The following is a 21598-nucleotide window of genomic DNA, read 5'->3' as shown; positions in this document are numbered from 1 at the left end:
AATTTCCCCTCCAAGTGTTGTCTTCACGCTGTTAACCTCTTTCATTACTTCATCAAATTTGTCGGTGATAAATGTTCTGAGATCTTTCATTGCTTGTGCGAAGTCCTGCCCCCCTTCCTGATTTTCAGTTTGTTGATTGGATTCAGCCATGTTTTCCTGATTACTGGTTTGGTTTGTAGATTTTTGTTGCTTTCTTGTCAACATTTTTTCTTGACGGGTTTAATCAGTTCCTTAGCTTCTTTGTCTAGTCTTGGAGATTAATTAGCTGTTGTTTTTGCGTAAGTGTTATATCTTCTCTTTGTCACTTTGTTCTTCTTATTCCAATTTCTTATTGCTAGTTAAGCTCACTTTAAAGGAAAGTATTAGTGCTGGGGAAAGTCAATTGTGTAAGGAAGGAAAAAGTGTGAAGTAGTATTGGTGATATATGTTTACAAAGCAACAATATGAGTTCTGGGAGGATGGAGGTTAGATCATGTAAATTGTGTAGAGTTATAGTAGTAGGAAAGTACCTATAATGAGGTAGACGACTGAATATGGGAGGAATGTGGTACATACTAAGAGGCTATTGTTTTTGTGAGAGAGGGAAAGAGAAAAGAAAGGTAATAGTTTCAGGGACGAATACCAGATGGAAAACTAAACAAAGGTATTAGAAATTAAGAGTTAGACACTTTGTGGATCAAAGGGAGGGAGATGGAATATAGGAGAGATAGCAGATGGTGGAGGATATCAAGTTGTAGGGGAAAGGGGATAGTGTAGATAGGCTAAATCTATTCACAGAGAAATGAGGCAGTGGAGGGTGAGGAAACCCAGCAAATGTGAGGTATTTCCAGTAGGACCTATTGTATTGTTAAGGTAAAATAGTAGAAGAAGAATATTGGGGACAAGAAAGAGAGGATTGAAAAAAAAAAAAACGAACAAGAAGAAGAAGAAGAAGAAGAACAACAACAACAACAACAAAAACCAAAGAACAGACACCCCGCCGCCAGGCTCAGCTGGGCTCAGCTGGGCTCCGGTCCCCCGCCCGCCGCCCGCCGCGGCTCGGCTGGGCTCGGCTTCCCCTCCCGCCGCAGCTCGGCTGGGCTCGGCCGGGCTCGGCTTTCCCGCCCGCCGCCCGGCGCGGCGCAGCGCGGCTCGGCTCTCCCACTCGCCGCCCGCCGCAGCGCGGCTAGGCTCGGCTGGGCTCGGCTCCTTCGCCCGCCGCCCGCCGCGGCACAGCACGGCTCGGCTCTCCCGCCCACCACCCGCCACGGCGTGGCTAGGCTCGGCTGGGCTGGGCTCCCTTGCCCGCCGCCCGCCGGGGCACAGCGCGGCTCGGCTCTCCCGCCGGCCGCCCGCCGCGGCGTGGCTCGTATCCCCCGCCCGCTGCCCACCTCGGCCCAGCTAGGCTACCCTGGCCGCCGCCCGCTGGGGCTCCGCGCGGTGCTAGCTGCCTCGGCTCCGCCTACCCAAGGAGGGAGTCCTCCACACGTAGCTGGGATCTCCGTGTATATTTCACAGATGGATCCTCTCTGTTACCTTCCCTCCAAATTGATGTCCAGACACCTCCGGACCAGGAAAAATCCCGAAACAGCCGGTCCCAAAGTGTCTCCGACGCCTCCCAGCCGATTCCCCCCAGGAGCTAGTGACCGGGAAGTTCACTCAGCCGCCATCTTGCCTCCCCCTCCTGAAAAGTCCCAAATTATATCTTATAGACCAGTCCTTTCCGTTACCTTCCCACCAAATCGATGTCCAGACACTTCCTGCCCTGAAAAAATCCTGAAAAAGCCTGGTCCCGGAGAACCTCCAGCGGTGCCCAGCTGCCTCTTCCCAGGAGAGATGGCAAGGCAAGCTCACTCAGCCACCATCTTGCCGGAAGTCTCCTCCTCCATTTTTCTTGGGCCCGGCTAACGACTTCTGTACACAGACCCACTCCACGTGCCACCCTTATTTTTATTGGTGGAAGATTTTTCGAATGAAAGTTCAGCTTACCATCTTTATATGATTAGTTTTTTTGCAAATAAAAAGATGTAAATAATATAAGGACATTATTCAGTTACACTTATATAAAATTTTAGATAGGTTTTGGTAGAGAGACTTTTTTCGGGTGTATCTGAATAGTGATACAGTTTTTGAGCAATTAAATTTTGCTCTTCATGATAGTAGTGCCATTTTTTTTTTTAAGATTTATTATTTATTTATGTCTCTCCCCTCCCCAGCCCCCCATTGTCTGCTCTCTGTGTCCACTCGCTGTGTGTTCTTCTGTGTCCGCTTGCATTCTTGTTATCGACACTGGGAATCTGTGTCTCTTTTTGTTGCGTCATCCTGCTGTTTCAGCTCTCTGTGTATGCGGCGCCATTCCTGGGCAGGTTGCACTATTTTGGTGTGGGGGGCTCTCTTTACAGGGCACACTCCTTGCGCATGGGGCTCCCCTAACGCAGGGGACACCCCTGTGTGGCACGGCACTCCTTCGCACATCAGCACTGCGCGTGGGCCAGCTCCGCACGGGTCAGGAGGTCTTGGGTTTGAACCCTGGACCTCCCATATGGTAGGCGGATGCTCTATTCATTGAGACAAATCCACTTCCCTGTTTTTGTATTATCTTAATGAGCAATCTCAGCTCAATTTCTAGTTTAGTTAATCCTACCTGTATTAGTCAAAGGGGTTCTGATGCAAAGTACTAGAAATCTGTTGGCTGTTATACAGGGCATTTATTTAGGGTAAAAGCTCACAGTCACAAGGCCCTAAAGAGTCCAACTCAAGGTACCACAAGAGGTGCTTCCTCCCCCAAAGTCATCGGCCACGTGTTGGAGCAAGATGGCGGGCGACGTCTGCGAGGGCTCAGCCGCCCTCTTCCTCCTCAGGCTCCGTGGTCCCAGCTTCCTCCCGTGTCAGCCGTAGCTGGCACATGTCGTCTCTCTTCCTCTAGGGCTTCTTCCTGGGCTCAGCTGCTCTGGTCTCTTTACGAGGTCAGCTGTAGACTCTCAGGCTCATCTCTCCTCCCGGCCGCAGGATCCTCTGTGCTCTTCTCTGTGTGTCTCCTGCTGTCTTCTTGACTGAGCAGCCATGTATACAGCCCACCACAGGGGCAGGGACTCCACCCTGCACGCCCGAACGACGTGGTCGAACCAAAGCCCTCATCTTGGTTTAATAAAGCAAAAGTTAAACCTCTGAATTTAATAAAATCAAAGGGGTATCACGCCCAGAGGAACAGACCAGTTTTACAAACATACCAATATCTCCTTTTTGGAATTCATAAATAATATCAAACTGCAACACTACCTAATTATTATCAAACAGGAATCAAATGCCAATAATCCAAGATTAGAAAGATTTATGTTCTTTCTTCTGTGATTCCACAAAATTCTATATGCATAGAATTTATGCAGGTAAATGTACTTTTGAGCACAAAGCTTGTGTATTCTCAACTTTCATTTAAAAAGGCAATGAGCGGGAAGCGGACTTGGCCCAGTGGTTAGGGCGTCCGTCTACCACATGGGAGGTCCGCGGTTCAAACCCCGGGCCTCCTTGTCCCATGTGGAGCTGGCCCACGTGCAGTGCTGATGTGTGCAAGGAGTGCCCTGCCACACAGGGGTGTCCCCCGTGTAGGGGAGCCCCATGCGCAAGGAATGCGCCCCGTAAGGTGAGCTGCCCAGAGCGAAAGAAAGTGCAGCCTGCCCAGGAATAGCGCCGCACACACGGAGACCTGACACAGCAAGATGACGCAACAAAAAGAAACACAGATTCCCGTGTCACTGACAACAGCAGAAGCAGACAACACGCAGCGAATGAACACAGAGAACAGACAACTGGGGCAGCGGGAAGGGGAGAGAAATAAATAAAAATAAATCTTTAAAAAAAAATGGCAATGAGCACAGGTGCTCTCCAAATCAGGGCTGTCTAATAGAAATATAATGACAGCCACAAATGGGAGCCAGGTATGTAATTTTAAATTTTCTAGAAGCTACATTTTAAAAAGTAAATAGGAGTCCATAACATTACTTTTAATGATATATTTTATTTAACCCATTATGCCAAAATATTATTTCAACGTGAGCAATATGAAAACTACTGATGAGATATTTTACCCTCTTTATTCTACCCTAAGCAAGTCCTGGGGGTCCCGTGTGTCTTTTATCTCAGTTTGGATCAACCCCATTTCAAGGCTCAAGAGCCTCAGGGCCTGTGGCTCAAGGGTTCTAAGACAGTTACTCACACGCTACATCGCTACATTGTGCGGCACCCCTTTGATTTTATTAAATTCAGAGGTTTAACTTTTGCTTTATTAAACCAAGATGAGGGCTTTGGTTCGACCACGTCGTTCGGGCGTGCAGGGTGGAGTCCCTGCCCCTGTGGTGGGCTGTATACATGGCTGCTCAGTCAAGAAGACAGCAGGAGACACACAGAGAAGAGCACAGAGGATCCTGCGGCCGGGAGGAGAGATGAGCCTGAGAGTCTACAGCTGACCTCGTAAAGAGACCAGAGCAGCTGAGCCCAGGAAGAAGCCCTAGAGGAAGAGAGACGACATGTGCCGAGGAGGGCTGTTTCGAAAGGGGCGGGCTAACGTCAGCCGTGTGAGAGCCCGGGCTCCCTGCAAGCCTCGTTTCCGACGTGACCGTGGTCTGCCCCCTTGCTCTGGCCACCTCTGGACAAGCGGGTTTCCCTGAATTTCAGTGACGATCTCTTTATTACGTTTAATTGGTTAATTTGGGGGGTTGCCTTTTTTCCTGGCTTTCGCTTGCTATCCTGCCTGCTTTGTAAGGCAGGTCTACACCAGGTCTGCACGTCAGCTCGTTACTATTTCTCTGAAGTTCAACATTCTCACGTTTGTGGCAACTTTACTCCTGGTTCGTGATGTTGTAACTGTGGCTTGGGATTTTTAAGAATGTGAATCCCGACACATTTCCACCTGCAGTACATGCATTGTGGAAAGAAAAGCTAGCTTATCTAGAACGTTTTTTGTTTCCATAGTGGAGAGTGCTTTATTTATCATGCTTTCCTCTGTTGTCTATTTCCTGAGCCTCTATGGTCTTGATAAGCTTGTTTGAATTAAAAAAAAAATATTGGGGCAACATATATATATATATATAGATATATTCACACACATGCACCCCATATAATTTATATACATATATATATATACACACACCATACAATTTGCCATTTTAGCTATTTTTTCAGGGTGTAATGCAGATGCATTAATTCCTTTTACAATGTTGTGCTTCTGTCACCCCCTGGGACAATATAGAACTTTGACTTTGGAATGCAGATTTTAGACCTAGTTCAAGTCCAAGTTTAGAATGCTTTCTTTATGTTCATCAGCATTTCGCCGAAGAAGTGGCAAGCAGTAAGTGCATATCTTAATTGAAGGTCTTCTCCCAGCAGAAAGCGGAAGCATTGATTCTGATTTAGTAAGTCTGTGGGGGTTTCTAGCCCCACCAGCCTTGAACAGTTTAACTGCTCCATCCACATCCTTTCTCCAACAAGAGCTCTGCCAAGAGAACATTATCTAAATTCAAATATTTTGTTATGAGCGATTTTTAGAAATTCTTGAGTCTGAGTAAATATTGCCAGAGGCAGTTATTAAATTCAGAAAAGCACAGCGGCAATAGAAATGGTGTGTAGCAGTCTCGGCTGAGGTTCGTACTCGGCTAAGCTTTTTAGTTTTTCAGTGATTTTTTAAAATTTGCAAACCCTCTGTCACTGCCTTCTGGGATCTGTTTTATCTACCTTGCCTTGATACTTATTAAAAAAAATAACTTCCTTGAAGTAGAGGTCTTAGGCAAAACCTAAAAGTATACTTTTACCTCCAGTATATATATATACTCATCAAAATTCTTTTGGAAATTAAAATGCAGAAAGCCAGACAGATTTCCTTGGCTGTCACATGCACAGACCATGCTACAGGTGAGCCCGAAAAGTCGACCTGGGAACTGGTGCTGGTCTCATCAGAACGAGCTGCGTCGTGGCTAATTGCTGAAGCGTGATGTCAAAAGCAGGCTGTCCTTCGAACCACCTCCTTGGTCTCGCCTTCTGCATGGCCCGCTGCTTCGTGTCTGATTATCTCCTAGCAGCAGCAGAAACCACATATGCCACGTCTTTTATTTTAGTTCCTACCATAATAGAAACTTCAAAAGCATCTCATTGCATCTGGTTTATCTTTAGAATCCACAGTTAGTATGCAAACGCCCCCCCACAAATACTTTGTAGGGGAACTCCAGCGGTTGCTCCCATCAGAGGCACTAATCATTTTTAGTATTAATGACTTGTACTAAGCCTGACTCTCCCCAGAGATTTCTCCTTGGCAGGACAAATGTTCTTCACAGCCCCCCCACCTCCCATGAAATCGCTGGGAACTGGAAAGTTTTGAAGTCACTCAATGGGACAGAAAAGCCATCAACTCCATCAGAGATCCTGAGTTTATCCTTTACATCGTTTGGGCTCAAACTCTTTTGAATCATCACAAGTATTGCCTTTAATTCATCAAATCGCTGAGGCATTGAAGGGTAGGGGAAGCTTGTGGGGAAAAAAAACACAAAACACCAATAATAATTCTGAGATATTCAATCCACTTGATTTAACTGTCCAGAAAAAAAAAAAGCAAAACAGAAAACTTGCCGGTAATTTTCCTGTGGGCATTCTCATTGTTTACTGAGCCGCAGCTTGACAGGGCATTGCCCCTTCTCCCCTCCCTTAATTTTGCCCAGCATCTTGAACAGTTTTCTTTCTGTTTTTTATAGCCTGTCCCACGTGGGAGCTGATAGTGTGGACCAGCACTGAAACCCAGTGTCTGCCTTCCTCCTCACCTTACTCAGGCGTATTTCCTTTTCTTGAAAACTTTTCTTTGTTGGTTCATTTTGTAGGTGTTCGGTGGAAAGGCTGTTGCTTTTTTTTTTTTTTTTTTAACATTATTTTCTTTTCCTTGTTTGAGAACAGATTTCAAAGGGAAAAAGAAAGTACTCTGAAAAGTGTGTTTTATGACATAGATATCTTTTGAGAACTTTATAGGCCATGATTTCTTTTAAGCAATTTGTAGCAATTTTAAGAGACCTTTGAATGAAACCACGATTGTAAGTTGTATTGTATTTGAAAATGAAAACTTTTTTTGCCACCCATGGAAGATAAAATTGGCATATATTTTAAAAATAATATTAAATATTAAATATTATTTTATTATTTATTACTATATATTATTATTTTTTATTTTAAACAAAACATTTAAAAATAATAGTTAAACTTCATTTCCAGGAAGTTTAATTTCAGAAGGCTAACCTCTCGGTTATATTAATCAAAGAATGGGAAATCTTTTTTTTTTTTTTTTTTTTTGCTGATACTCCTGCTGTAGTGGAATCCATTTTAAAATGGTATAAGTTTGCATTTTGGGGCTGTGACAGAGCCACATGAGTTTATAGATCTCTATCCAACATATGTTCAACAAGATATTAGTTTTTTATGTCTAATAACGGGACATAGTTAAGAGGTTTCTCACAGTCATGACAAATGGGTGACCTCATACAACACATGCGCACACACACATACATGATCTTTTTTATTTTATGCATTGATTATCTAATCTGGTAATGCAAGTGATACATAAGACTTTGACTCAAGTTATTTCAAGGCAGGTGAAACAAATATTGAGCAAAGAAAGCTAATTTGAATTTGGAACATTTTCATATTGAAAATGTTTTTTCAAAATTGATGCAAGTGACTTGCTTTTGCCAGATTTCTTTTATTACAATGATTAAAAATAACCTTAGTCTAGGTTTCTTTTTTATTGTAATTCTATTTGCTCAGATAAGAGCTTTGTTTTTTACAGAATATGAAGGTTTATTTCAAAAAAGAGTACATATTTTTTTTAACCAGGATACACAGATGCACTTAATGTAACAGTACCTTCTGCAAAAATAGGTTACATAATACTCAGAAATGCAAGGAACAATCTTATTCTCTGAAAATTAGATAGCAGACTTTCAAAGCTTATGAAGGCTGAAAATGCTTGGTGACAAGAAGTTTCTTTTTTACTGTAATTCTATTTGCTTAGATAAGATCTAAAAATATTGTTTATGATGTATTTTAAAAGTCAATTCAGAATTTGATGCTTACTTTTTTTTTTCAGGTTTTCAATAGATTTGAGAGAAATAATGCTCAGAGATAGATCAAGACTAGCGGATATGTCCAGATGTTCTCATATGCAGTCGTATGACAATTTATAGAATTGAAATACCATTTTAATGAATTTTGGGGAAGAGGGGCATTTGCTTGAAAGGAACATTTTGGGTTTATGTATTTTAGTCACTCAGCAGACTTCTAATGAAAATAGTGGTAAGACAGGCTTCCCTATTTTCCATCACCTTCATGGGCTAAATTGATGTGGAATTATATTGACTCTGTTATTGTGAAAACAGCCGCTTTAACTTTAAAGTTAGAAAGACATGCTGATTTTGTGTGTGGTTCCGGGGCCAGGGACTGAACCTGGCCTCGTATGTGGGCAGCTGGCGCTCATCCGCTGAGCTACACTGGCTCCCCTGCGCTGATGTATTTTTAACATTATTTTGACATTATTTGTATGGACATTTTCCAAGCCGATGTTTGAAACTTTGGAGTTGGTTAAAGAAGAAGCACTCTTAGCCTTTGATCCATTCTAGTAATATTTTCTTCAGCTTTCTGGAGGAAGTATAATTAAACAAAGGAATTTTTTAGGACTTTTGACTTTGACTTCTAATTTCAAGTGGCTGCTATTAGCCATTTTGTCTATTAAACATTATTATCATGGTGAACTAGTAGGGAAGAGATTTTTGAAATTTCTTTTTTCAAAATTAGTACACTTTATTTCAACTTCAAAAACAAAAATTACAGACAGAAGGCAGCTAAAGAAATTATGGAAGCATTACTTCAAAAAATCCTGTCTAGGCACCTTTATCATATTTAATCCTAAAAATAAACTCAATTGTTTCTCCACTGTTCTAGAAAGATGAATAAATGAGCACAGGCTGGTGAAATGAACATGGCCAAGGTCTCTCTGTTAAGGAAGAAAATGATTTAAAAAATGCTTGATCATAATCACATCTCATAAAACGAAATTCCACCTTCTTTTTTGACCTTTAAATTGATATAGTATCTTTTTTTGTCTTTGCTACAAAAATATTACAATATCTCTGTTAACTATAGCCTATAAGTTACATTGTTATATTTTCCCACGTATCACCATTTTCTTAACACTTGGAGTAGAGGTGTATTCTTATATTTGTATTGTTTTATTTTTTATTTATTTTTTATTTTTTTAAAGATTTATTTTTATTTATTTTAATTCCCCTCCCCTCCCCGGTTGTCTGTTTTCTGTGTCTTTTTGCTGCGTCTTGTTTCTTTGTCCGCTTCTGTTGTTGTCAGCAGCACGGGAAGTGTGGGCGGCGCCATTCCTGGGCAGGCTGCTCCTCCTTCGTGCTGGGCGGCTCTCCTTATGGGCGCACTCCTTGCGCGTGGGGCTCCCCTACGCGGGGGACACCCCTGCGTGGCATGGCACTCCTTGCGCGCATCAGCACTGCGCATGGCCAGCTCCACATGGGTCAAGGAGGCCCGAGGACCTCCCATGTGGTAGACGGACGCCCTAACCACTGGGCCAAAGTCCGTTTCCCTTGTTTTATTTTTAAAGATTGATTTATTTATTTCTCCCCCCCAACCCCGGTTTGTCTGTTCTTGGTGTCTATTTGCTGCATCTTGTTTCTTTGTCCGCTTCTGTTGTTGTCACTGGCACGGGAATCTGTGTTTCTTTTCATTGTGTCATCTTGCTGTGTCAGCTCTCCATGTGGGCGGCGCCATTCCTGGGCAGGCTGCACTTTCTTTCGCGCTGGGCGGCTCTCCTTACGGGGTGCACTCCTTGCGCGTGGGGCTCCCCTGCGCGGGGGACACCCCCTGCGTGGCAGGGCACTCCTTGCGCGCATCAGCACTGCGCATGGCCAGCTCCACATGGGTCAAGGAGGCCCGGGGTTTGAACCGTGGACCTCCCATGTGGTAGGCGGACGCCCTAACCGCTGGGCCAAGCCCGCCACCCTGTATTTGTATTGTTAAGTGCAGTCCTTATCTACCACCGAAACCACCGCTAGGGAGCCTTTTTAAGGGGCCTTTTATAAGTGGGCGTGCCCCCTGCTGTGTGGTGAATGAAAGCTCAGCTTCTAATGATTGAAATGAAAAATGTGACCTTCAGAAGAAACCCCAAATCAGACGGAGGCTTGTCCGGGGCCAGGAGTCCCGTCCCTCCCCGGACAGCCCCTTCACCTCGCCACCCGCCGGCAGAGGCCGCGCCGCGCCCGTCCTCCCCACAGAGCTGGCCCCTGCCTGGGCAGGGCCCCTCACCTTTACCTGGACTCCCAAAGCATCAGTGACTTGGGGGTGAAGGCTGCTGTAAGAGGCCACGGCTGCCCACCCACGTGTCTAGATCGAGGTCAGAGTAGGGTTTCTGTGGCCCCGAATGTCCTGCTGAGTTAGTCGTTTGATGCATTTACCTGGATATTTAGACAGCAGGACAGGAGATGTCCACTTTTGGAATTTCGCACCAAGACAATGTGTTTTCATCACTCTGGATGGGTTGGCCCCTCAGCCACTTGGAAGCGAAGTTCTCCCCCTGGCTCCCAGCTTTGTGTCTGCACTACGCTTTAAAAATATCAGGGCCGCTGTTTCAAAATGACCTCCGGGAGTGGATGCTTTTTCCCTCTGCCCCAGGAAACACCAGGGAGTAGCAAGTTTAAGTCTACGGGCGGGTGGTCCCGGCCTCTTCCCCTGGCATCCGGGGGCCGTTCGGGAGGCGCTTCCTGGGTGCCCAGCCTGCCGGTCCCTTCCTTGCTTCGGACAATCCACCCCTTGGGTCTGTTTCTGTTCCCTCCTCATTTCCTGGGGCTGCTCGTCCTGAAGGCGGCTGTGCCCCTGTGGACCTGGGTGCCCAGACCAGGCTCCCTGAGCCCCCAGCCCCGGCCTCGGCGCTGGCCGCGCACCGGCCACCCCTGCCCCCGCCCGCCCTCCGGCCCAGCTGCGGGGCTGCTCTGCCAGCCCGGCACCTGCCAGGCCGCGCGGCTGCACCGGGCCTAGTGGCAGTGGTTCTTTCTGTGGCTTCTGATCTTTTCAGGGGGCAAAGGCCCCTGAAAGCAGAGGGAGCTCTTCGCTCTTTGAGAATGGCTAGCTTGGGAGGAGCTGTGCCCTTGATTTGGGGGATGTTTTCCAGAAGGATGTCTGGTGGCCTTTGCTTTATTTCTAAAAAGTAGTTGTAGCGGACTATTTAATTTACTTTTGTTTTTTCTTCTCTCTTTTGCAAAGCCGCATGCTAAGACTAAGATCTACGTCCAGAGTCAAGGTAAGAATTTTTATATGTGTGAGAGAGAAAAAAAGGAGTCCTCATCTTTCAGAGATATGTGCTGAAATGGTTACGGATGAAATATTAGGATATCGGAGATTTGTTTAAAAATACCCCGGGGCTATGGGCGGGGGAAAAAACAATTCAAGGCAGGCCCTAAGTTGATTTGAATTGTCATGGGGTGCTGGGTGCATTTGGGTTCACTGTTGTCTTTTTCTCTACTCCTGTACGTTAAAATGTTCAGTAACTAAAGTTAAGACAGGACTAGAATACAGAAACTACGAGAAGACGCTGTAAGAGGTGGGTGCGCTCCTGTGCGCCCTGGAAGATGGCGGCTGTTTAAGGCACCCTCCTGGCCCCTGGAGACAGCCATCACGGCTCCCAGACGGGGTCCCACTGGAGGCAAACGGGCCGCGGCCGCTTCCGCACGCTGTCCTGGGCGCCTGGCCTGAACGGTGAGCCCAGCCTCCCCATGACTGAGAAGCCTCTGTTCCAGAAGAGCACACAGGTCAACTAAGTAGAAGGGACCCCTTTAAAAAATCATTTTCCTAACCCTAAAAGCCCAGATACAAAGGAGAACTCAAAGTGCATGGCCCAGGATTTTTGACCAGTAAAAATAAATATACTTCATCAATGGCAAATGTGACTTCTAAAATGCTGAGCTTCCCTGCTGAGGTTGAGATGGGGGACCCAGAAACTCAACTTTTTCCCGCTCTGCCTCCACTCCCACCTGCCGGCCCTACCTCGCCCTGGCCTGGGTGGCCTCGAGTGTCCTTCTGCAGAGCCCTCTGGGAGCCCCTAAACACAGAGCAAACCACGGCCCTGCCCAAGAGGAGGAATGGAGAGATGGTTCTGAAGAAGAACGTGGAGCCGTGCCCAGGCTTCCGACGTGAGAGCAGGTGCTGAGGCCGCAGCAGGAGCGCCGGCCTTGCACGGGGCTTCCACGGCACCTGCGCCAGGGCCCCTGGCATTACCGCGGCGCCAGCGCCAGCGTGGCCTCATGGATCTTAGCAGCCGAATCCCTGGTCACGTCAACTCCTTCTCGGAGCCCCTCTTGTGAAGGTCATGTGGGCGGTGGGAGCCTGCTGTGGGGACACGGGGGGCGCCCGTGTCCGGCAGGGGCCGGCTTCAGACCGCGTGGCTTGGAGGCAGCCCGTCCGCCTCCCCGGTGCCACTCCCAAAACTGTGGGAGTCGACCTGCTCGACAGGTGTTTAAGGATTACCTGCGGGTGAGGAGAGCCCACAGGTGGTCCGTGCCCAGGGCTGGCAGGTGGCACAGAGGAGGCCCTGGGGAAGTGCCGTTGGGATTGTTTGGTGTGAGTAATAGAGGTCGGGCGTGGTTAGAAGTCTGTGTGTGCGAAGAAAGCGAGGCGTGTCGCAGGTTGGACAGTGCACCACTTTCTGCCTGGAAATGGAGGGAATGTACACCTATTCAACGTATAATTTCAAATAGCAGGGACAGAAGGATAAACAAACTAATGGAAGCTTGTATCCAGAGGAGGAAGGAGCAGGGTGGAGAGGCACGGGGCAGCTAGACCTCTGAATGCACCGTGCTCTGTGGCTCAGTCTGGGGAAATGTGTAAATATGAAGACAATTCATTTTTTTTTTTTGAGGTACGGGGATTGAACCCAAGACCTTGTACATGGGAAGTAGGTGCTCAACCACAGAGCTATACAATTTTTAAAAAGTTTAATCAATGCAGAGTTACTTGGATCGATTTTTCTGCAATCTCAATAAATGCAACCTGAGGGTGGCATGGGTGGTGATTTTATTATTTATGAGGGAAGTTGTGGGTTTATACAACAATCGTACATAAAGTACAGGGTTCTCATATACTACCCTGTTAACACTCTGCATTGGCATGATGCATTTGTTACAATTGATAGAAGCACATTTTTATGATTGTACTATGGCTTACTGGTTAGAAGTATTAGGGTACATTTTATAAAATTTCTAAAATTTTCTGTTATCAAGATGATCTGTCAGGAAGCAGACTTGTCCCAGTGGATAGGGCGTCCGTCTACCACATGGGAGGTCCTCGGGCCTCCTTGACCCGTGTGGAGCTGGCCCATGTGCAGTGCTGATGTGCACAAGGAGTGCCGTGCCACGCAGGGGTGTCCCCCGTGTAGGGGAGCCCCATGCGCAAGGAGTGCGCCCCGTAAGGAGAGCTGCCCAGCGCAAAAGAAAGTGCAGCCTGACCAGGAATGGCGCCGACCACACGGAGAGCTGACAGAACAAAAAGAAACACAGATTCCTGTGCCGCTGACAACAACAGAAGCGGGCAAAGAAGAAGACACAGCAAATAGACACAGAGAACAGACAACCGGGGTGGGAGGGGGGAGAGAAATAAATAAATAAATCTTAAAAAAAAAAGAGATGATCTGTCAAATGTTGCCTGTGAATTTTCTAAATCTTAAAAATGTCCAATTGTTCAGAGAATTTTAAACTTAACAAATCCGACTGAGGAAACAACACAGAAAGCAGGCAGTGACACATGATTTGGAGGAGGTTGAGGTGAGGCGTGCACGTGGGGCTATGGACGTCTAAGTGGTGATGTCTGAGAAACGCGGTCCTTGCGTTTTTCAGGAACTCGGGGTTTCTGAGAGCTGGAGGCCGGCTGGCCCGTCCCGACTCCCGGGACTGAAAGTGGGGGACGTTTCTGTCTTGGCCACTGCAGGGCCCACTTGAGTCTCATGTGCCGGACAGGTGGCTGGGAAGTCCCCGCTGCCCTCAGGCCCTTGGGTGCTTTATGTGAACCAGGCACTGCCGTGGTTTTAACCTCGACACAGACTAACAGGCTGGATCCCAGCAAACTCACGGACTTCCTCCTTGTCTTTTTCCTTCGCGCAGGAATCACCACGATCCCCAACGCCGCCTTTGACTGGAACACCTTTCTCCAGCACTCAGGTAGGACATCCGCGCCGGGGGATTTTGATGGAGGGCGTCTTGTCCATCAGAGACGGACGTGTTCGCTAGGTCCTCTTGGCTTCGAAAAAGAGGTCGTCTGTTCCCAGAAACACACTGTTCTGAGTAGAAGGGAAGGACGTGGCGTGAGCCGGAGCCAGGCCAGATCAGCAGGACAAACCTCGTTCTGCCCGTTCTCTGCCTTGAGGGTGGGCGCGCCCCGCGGGAGGTGGCAGGTTAGGAAGAGGCGCGGAGCTCGGGTGCCCCGGGCCTGCTCCTGGGCGTGCTTCTCGATTCGTCCGGCGTCGTAAATGGCACCGTTCTCTTGAAGGGCAAGGCTCGTGTGTTCATTGTAGCTTCCTGTATTAATTACACACTTAATACATGACCATTGGAGCTAATGAGAAAATACAGATCAGGGAAACGAGATAAGAGTTTAATCCCTTGAAATCTCAGCAGCAAAAAAGGAACTGCTATCAATGCGTTTTGATGTGAGTGCTCTCAACAATTTGTATGTGCGTGCGTGGAGCATCTAAACAATTTTTAAAAGATAAAATTACAATCAAGCAAATTTACTGTTTTAACCTTATTTATCCACTGTCAAAAAGAATAGGGCTACCTCGTCTTTCAAAATACATTTTTTTAAACAATGGTAAATTTTATGTTAATACAAATGTATGTTAATACTACAGGATGTTAATAGTAGACAAAAAAAACAACATTGTGCTAAGTGAAGGAAATCAGACACAGAGTACTACATGTTGAAAGCTTCCATTTATTTAAAATGCAAATATAAATTATTTTACAAAGATGGAATTAGATGAGTGGTTATGTAGGGCTGGGGAAGGAGAGAGGGACTGAGAGGTGACCGCTAAGGGATGTGAAGTTTTTCTGTTTGGAGTAATGAAATTGTTCTAAAATTTTTTGTGGTGATGAATGCACAGCATTGTGATTATAGTAAAAGCCATTGATTTATACTTTGGATAGATCGTGTGGTATGTGACTGTATTATAATGAAACTGCTTAATAAATAAATAAACAGCAGGGGAAGCATAGAGAGATTGAGGGATGGAGAATTTTCTTGTTTGGTTTTTGTTATTATTGAAATAATGAAAATACTTTAATAATGATTGAAGTGATGCATGCACAGCTGTGTGATTTTATCAAATATTATTAATCGTACACTTAGGATGAAATGTATACTTTAATAAAATGTATCAATAAAATTAATCTGCTTAAAAAACAATGGTAAAATTTACATGTAGTAAAATCAGAGATCGCAAGTATAAAATTAGTTGCATTTTTTTTTTAAAAGGAGGTGCCGGGAATTGAACCCGGGACTTCATATGTAGGAGGCAGGCACTCAATAACTGAGCTACATCCACTCCCAATTAGATGCACTTTTGACTTGTGCATCCATGTAACAAGTACCAAACAAGATAGAGAATATTTCCATCTCCCAGAAAGTTCTCTTGGACCTTCCTCGATATTCAGTTCCCATCTCTTTCTGGACATCTCCATCCTGATTTCCCTTCTCATAGATTTGTTGTACCCATTCTTCAGCCTCATCTAAATGGAGTCATACAATAATTACTCAGTTGTCATATCTGGCTTTCTTTGTTTAACATAGTGTTTTTGAGATTTATCCATTTTGTCCAGTGTGTCTAGCCTATTTGTTTTAATTGCTGAGTAGTATTTCATTGTATGGCTATACCACAAATTGTGGTAAGTCCCCAAATTTACTTTTGAGTTGTTTTCAGTTTTTGGCTTTTAAAAATAAAACTGCTATAAACATTTTTATACAAGGTTTTTGATGACATATGTTTTAATTTCTCTTAGAACAGCTGGACTATGGGCTAGGTTATATTTAACTTTATAAGAAACTGACAAAATTTCCGACATGTCCCATTTTACATTTCTGCAGAAGTTGATGAGAGTTCCAGTTGAGCTCTTTGCAATCAGTTGGTGTTGACAGTCATTTTAATTTTAGCTTTTCAAGGGCATAATGAAATGGTGTCTCAGTGTGGTTTTGATTTTCATTTCCCTGATGACTGATAATGTCGAGCAACTTTTCACGGGCACATTAGCCATTCGTATATCCTGTGCTGTGACGTGTGTGGCCAAGCCTTTTGTCCAGTTTTTTTTACTGTGTTTATTTTTTTTTATTATTGATTTGTAGGAGTTCTTTATATATTTTAGGTACAAGTCTTCTGTCAGATACATGTATTGTGAGTACTTTCTCCCATTGGCTGTTTTGCCTTTTCATTTTCTTAACCATGTCTTTTGAAGAGGAAAAATTTAGAATTTGTTGATGTCCGGTTTTTCAATTTTTCCTTTAATTGCTAATGTCTTTTGAATCCTGTCTGAAAAATCTTTGCCTACTGAGGTCTCAAAGATATTTTACATATTTTTTTTCCAGAAGTTTTAACTTTATAATTTAGGATTGTAATTCACCTGAAGTTAATTTTTTATGTATTAAGAGATAGGGATCAAAATTTGCTTCTGTATGAATATTCAATAAATTCAGCATCACTTACTGAAAGCCCCCCCCACATTAAATTGCCCTAGTGCCTTTGTGGAAAATTGATTTACTGTCTTTGAGTGTTCCATTGACCTGAAGTCTATCTTTAGCATGCTTTCTGAATTACAGAAGATTTACAGTACGTTTAGAAATTACGTGGTGCTGGTCAGCAACTTTGTACTTTTTCAGAATTGTTTTGGTGATCCTAGGGTTTTTTCATTTTTATATAAATTTTAGAACCATCTGTCAATTTCTGTTTGAAATTCCTATTGTGTTAAATCCATAGTTCGAGTCTTATTTATTTCCATTAAGTGTTCAGAAAGACAAGTCTTTTTTTAAAAATTTATTTATTTCTCTCCACACCCCCCCCCCGAGTTGTCTATTCTCTGTGTCTACTTGCTGTATGTTCTTCTTTGTCCGCTTCTGTTATCAGCAGTACGGGAATCGGTGTCACTTTTTGTTGCGTCATCTTGTTGTGTCAACTCTCTGTGTGTGCGGCGCCATTCCTGGGCAGGCTGCACTTTCTTTTGCGCTGGGCGGCTCTCCTTACGGGGCACACTCCTTGCGCATGGGGCTCCCCTACGCGGGGGACACCCCTACGTGGCAGGGCACTCCTTGCGCGCATCAGCACTGCGCGTGGGCCAGCTCCACACGGGTCAAGGAGGCCTGGGGTTTGAACTGCGGACCTCCCATGTGGTAGACGGACGCCCTATCCCCTGAGCCAAGTCCACTTCCCCATGTCTTTTTAAAACAAACTATTTTTAAGTATTTTATTATTTTGATGCTGATATAAATGGAATTTTAAAAAAATTTCATTTTCTAACTTGCTAGTATGTAGAAATAGTTGATTTTTTTATATTGACTTTTTTCCTGCAATCCTATTATTTATTCTAATAATTTCTTTATAGTATTAGTTCGAGTACTATAAATTTATTTGACTGCTTTTTTTAAAATTTGGGTTTTTCCCCAGCTTTTTGATATGCAGTGTTGATAGTAGTATACCAGCACATCCAACTTCCTGCATTCTGTCAAGTGTTTTCTCAGGAGGAATTCCTGAAAATGGAACTGCTGGCTTAGATTATGCACGGGCTCAGGGTTTTCATCACCTTACGTCTGGAAATAACGTCAGTCCACATGCCGTCAGCAGTGCCGTGGGGGCCCATCCCCCTCACGCGTGGAGGCTGTGGGGTCCCATCTGTTTACTACGTGGAGGCTGTGGATCACCAGCTCCTCACACGTGGGCGCCATCTCCCTCCCATGTGGAGCTGCTGAGGGTCTGGCCGTTGCTTTCTTTCTTTCTTTCTTTTTTAATATTTATTTTTTATTTCTCACCCCTTCCCCTTTTCCCCCCCCCAGTTGTCTGCTCTCTGTGTCCATTCACCATGTGTTCTTCTGTGTCCACTTCTACGCTTCTCAGCAGCACCCGGAATCTCTTTGTTGCGTCATCTTGCTGTGTCAGCTCTCTGTGTGCAGCACCATTCCTGGGCAGGCTGCACTTTTTTTCACGCTGGGCAGCTCTCCTTATGGGGCGCACTCCTTGCACTTGGGGCTTCCCTATGCGGGGGACACCCCTGCGTGGCACGGCACTCCTTGCTTGCACCAGCACTGTGCGTGGGCCAGCTCCACACGGGTCAAGGAGGCCCTGGGTTTGAACCTTGGACCTCCCATGTGGTAGGCAGACACCCTATCCATTGGGCCAAATCTGCTTCCCCTGGCCACTGCTTTCCAGGCCTGGTATGATAAAAGGATATTCATGACGTTTAAGCAGCATTTGTTGTATGACACCTTTGGATATGGGCAGTTCAGGTGCCCACAAACGGGACCCATCGGTGCTTTGGACAGGGGTTTGTGGCCGCCTTACCGGCCGACCCAAAGGGCCAGCACAGCGGACACTGGCTTGCTGCAGGCAGGTGGCAGCGTAGGAGCTCTGCTTTACCCGGACGGCCTCCCCCTAGAGACAGCAGGGCAGCTGCTGGACAGGCCAAACGGGAGGTGGAGGACGTGAAAGCTGCAGGTCCTGCCGCAAAAGTGCGAGAAGGGCCCGAAAACGCCAAATCAGCTCCTTGCTCTCGGCACACATGAAGATGCCCCCAACTTGTTTTCACTCCAAAGCTTCATCACATGCTATCCGCCACGGTCAGGGTCCCTTGAAAAGTCATGTCCAAGCGTTTCATTAGAAACTGTCTTCTTGGTGTCCAGTCCATCCATTTCCATGGCAGCAGCACAGAAAATCCCAGCGTTGCAAACGAGGCCCTAAGCATGGGGCATTCTCTGGACCCAGTGGGCCCAGGTAAAACGCCGGCTGTAAGGGCCCTTCAGGAGAGCACAGGACGACGGCAGTGTCCCCGAGACCCCTGCTTTTCAGAAGAGGAGGGTCTCCTCAAGTTCTGTGGACTGTCTGGTGTTACTGTTGAATGACTAAGCATGGACAGTTTATTTTAACGTGCACAACGAGCAGCTGCAAATGGATTTGGAATTTGTGCGCGTGGAGGAACCGTGCGGCTGTGTGAAATGAGCGCTGGAGGGGAGAGGTAAGTCAGACAGCTGCTCACGTTCGTGCAGTTGTGCATCCTTGCCGTGGTTCAGCCGTGGGAGATGAGCTGTGCCCGCCGCCCTCACTCTGTCTCACTCTGGCTCCAGGCATTCGAAACCCAATTGTGATTTGTCACTTCCACCCTGCGCTTCCGACAGTGAAAACAGAAGACAGGGTGAATTTGATACTCCGTGTTATTCACCAAGTCCCCCCCTCTGGATTCCGGTGAACTGCTAACCTTGAAAGCACAGGGCATTGGTCGAGAAGGACCTTATTTCACCCATCGTTTAAATAGATGGGTAGTTGGGAAGCGGACTTGGCCCAGTGGTTAGGGCATCCGTCTACCACATGGGAGGTCCACGGTTCAAACCCTGGGCCTCCTTGACCCGTGTGGAGCTGGCCCATGTGCAGTGCTGATGCGTGCAAGGAGTGCCCTGCCACACAGGGGTGTCCCCGCATAGGGGAGCCCCACGCACAAGGAGTGCGCCCTGTAAGGAGAGCCGCCCAGCGCGAAAGAAAGTGCAGCCTGCCCAGGAATGGTGCCACACACACAGAGAGCTGACACAACAAGATGATGCAACAAAAAGAAACACAGATTCCCGTGCCGCTGACAACAACAGAAGCGGACAAAGAAGACACAGCAAATAGACACAGAGAACAGACAACTGGGGATGCTGAAGGGGAGAGAAATAAATAAAATAAATAAATCTTAAAAAAAAAAATAGATGGGTAGTCAATCAGCTGCTGCAGTTTACAGCGCGCTTCCAGAATATCTGATGTCAATTTTAGGAGGCGGTCTTCTCACAGAATTTCCGACAGTTTTCAGCCCTAGTCAGCAAATACTGAGTCTCCTTAGTTTGAAAGATTAAAGCAATTTTATGCTAACCATGTTCCACATTTGCACTGATGAACTGTGACCAGATGAGAGAATACACTGGGTTAAATGCCGTTCGCGGCGTTGCTGTAATTTCCACGTGTATTTACAAGAGCTGTTCTGATGAGGAGCCCAGGTGTGGGCCTCAGGCCAGGGTCCTGGCCTCTGAGTATTTCCACACCTTTTCCTAGACGTTTCAATGTTAGTGTCCGGTGGGGCTTTTGCTCTTACCTGCGATGGCCAGGACACCTGACGTGGTCGTTCCTCACAGGCCAGTGCGCCTCGAAGCTGCGAGAGGTGACTGTGGCTAGGCCATTCCACCCTCTTTTTATTCTCCACTTTATTTCCATTGTATGTTTTGCTTCCTCAGGCTAGTCCTAGGAAGTCTCACTTATTTTTTGTTTGAAAAATTTAAAAGTTAACGATACTAGAGTCCTCTTCACTTACACAGCCCACGTTCAGGGTTTCAGCTAACAGGCCGTGAAGGTCCTTCCTGGTTGCCTCTAACAGCCCGTGGCGTGGTTCAAGGAGCCGCCGTGGAACCGCTTTGCCAGCGCAGGGGGAGGGGGGTTCAGGGGGGCCGGTGAGCCATCGCCGAGGACTAGACGGCGCGTCGAGCCGGCTGGTACAGACGCGGTGCCAGACCATGAGAATAACACATTTTGTTTTGAAGCTAAAAATACCCTTCTCCAGGAAACGGTGGCGTCGCAGAGACGTAAATGCGTGCGTTTGTAGGTGCTGAGTTCAGACCTTGCCGCTCACATAACCTGGATATCACGAAAAGCAGAGGTGAGAAAGTAATCTGTGTCCAAGCTGAAGAAAAGAGATTCACTAGAAAACTAGGCAGGTTTTAGTTCCTTCTTCACTTTTTAAAATCTAAGAAGGACAATGAGACATTTCCTTCAAGCTGCCAGGGCTGTAGGAGAAAACAGAATCAGGTTTGATGCTGAACTATGCTGGACTTGAACGCGTGGGTGCTTGATCAGACTTTTCAACTGTTATCTTTGCTTTCTTGAAAATGGTATTTCTCTCCTTGGAAAGTGCACATAAGCTACTCGAGTCCAAAGTGCTGTTTCTGCATTTGATTTTTTAAAATATTCTAGAATAAGACAATGCATTTAGCCCTTTTTCTATCATAATCTAATTTGGTTTCCTAAATTTCCATTTTTTTTTGTTCCTAAATTTCTAATTCATTGTGTTTAATCCCCAGCTCAGGAAATAAATGAGGAGAAAGGCGAGGATAATAGGATTAACTCAGTCACCTCATAGGGTCAGGGGTCTCCAAATCAGCGTGGGACTCGTACTTTTAGAAATTGACATGAAGTAGAATAGACAGCATTAGGGTGCTGCGTCTGTAGTAGGGCTCAGATGTTTTTGCGACTTTATGTAAACCACGTGTCGGTATAAAAGCACCTATCTGCCACGGGTCCTGGATGGCCGTATCA

At 46.0% G+C, this 21598-nt stretch overlaps 1 protein-coding gene across 2 annotated transcripts in view; it reads left to right on the top strand.

Annotated features, from left to right (window-relative positions):
- Nucleotides 1-21598, top strand: part of GLT1D1 (glycosyltransferase 1 domain containing 1) — a 120877-nt gene that overhangs the window by 46258 nt on the left and 53021 nt on the right. For both annotated transcript variants that reach the window (XM_058281215.2, XM_058281214.2), the window contains exons 5-6: nucleotides 11284-11320; nucleotides 14172-14228. In XM_058281215.2, the coding sequence (XP_058137198.1) occupies nucleotides 11284-11320; nucleotides 14172-14228 (94 nt within the window). The remainder of the gene's footprint in view (nucleotides 1-11283; nucleotides 11321-14171; nucleotides 14229-21598) is intronic.

The sequence above is a fragment of the Dasypus novemcinctus genome, chromosome 19 (genome assembly GCF_030445035.2).
Source record: "Dasypus novemcinctus isolate mDasNov1 chromosome 19, mDasNov1.1.hap2, whole genome shotgun sequence".
NCBI classification, from domain to species: Eukaryota; Metazoa; Chordata; class Mammalia; order Cingulata; family Dasypodidae; genus Dasypus; species Dasypus novemcinctus.
This window is presented reverse-complemented; position numbering and strand designations above follow the sequence as displayed.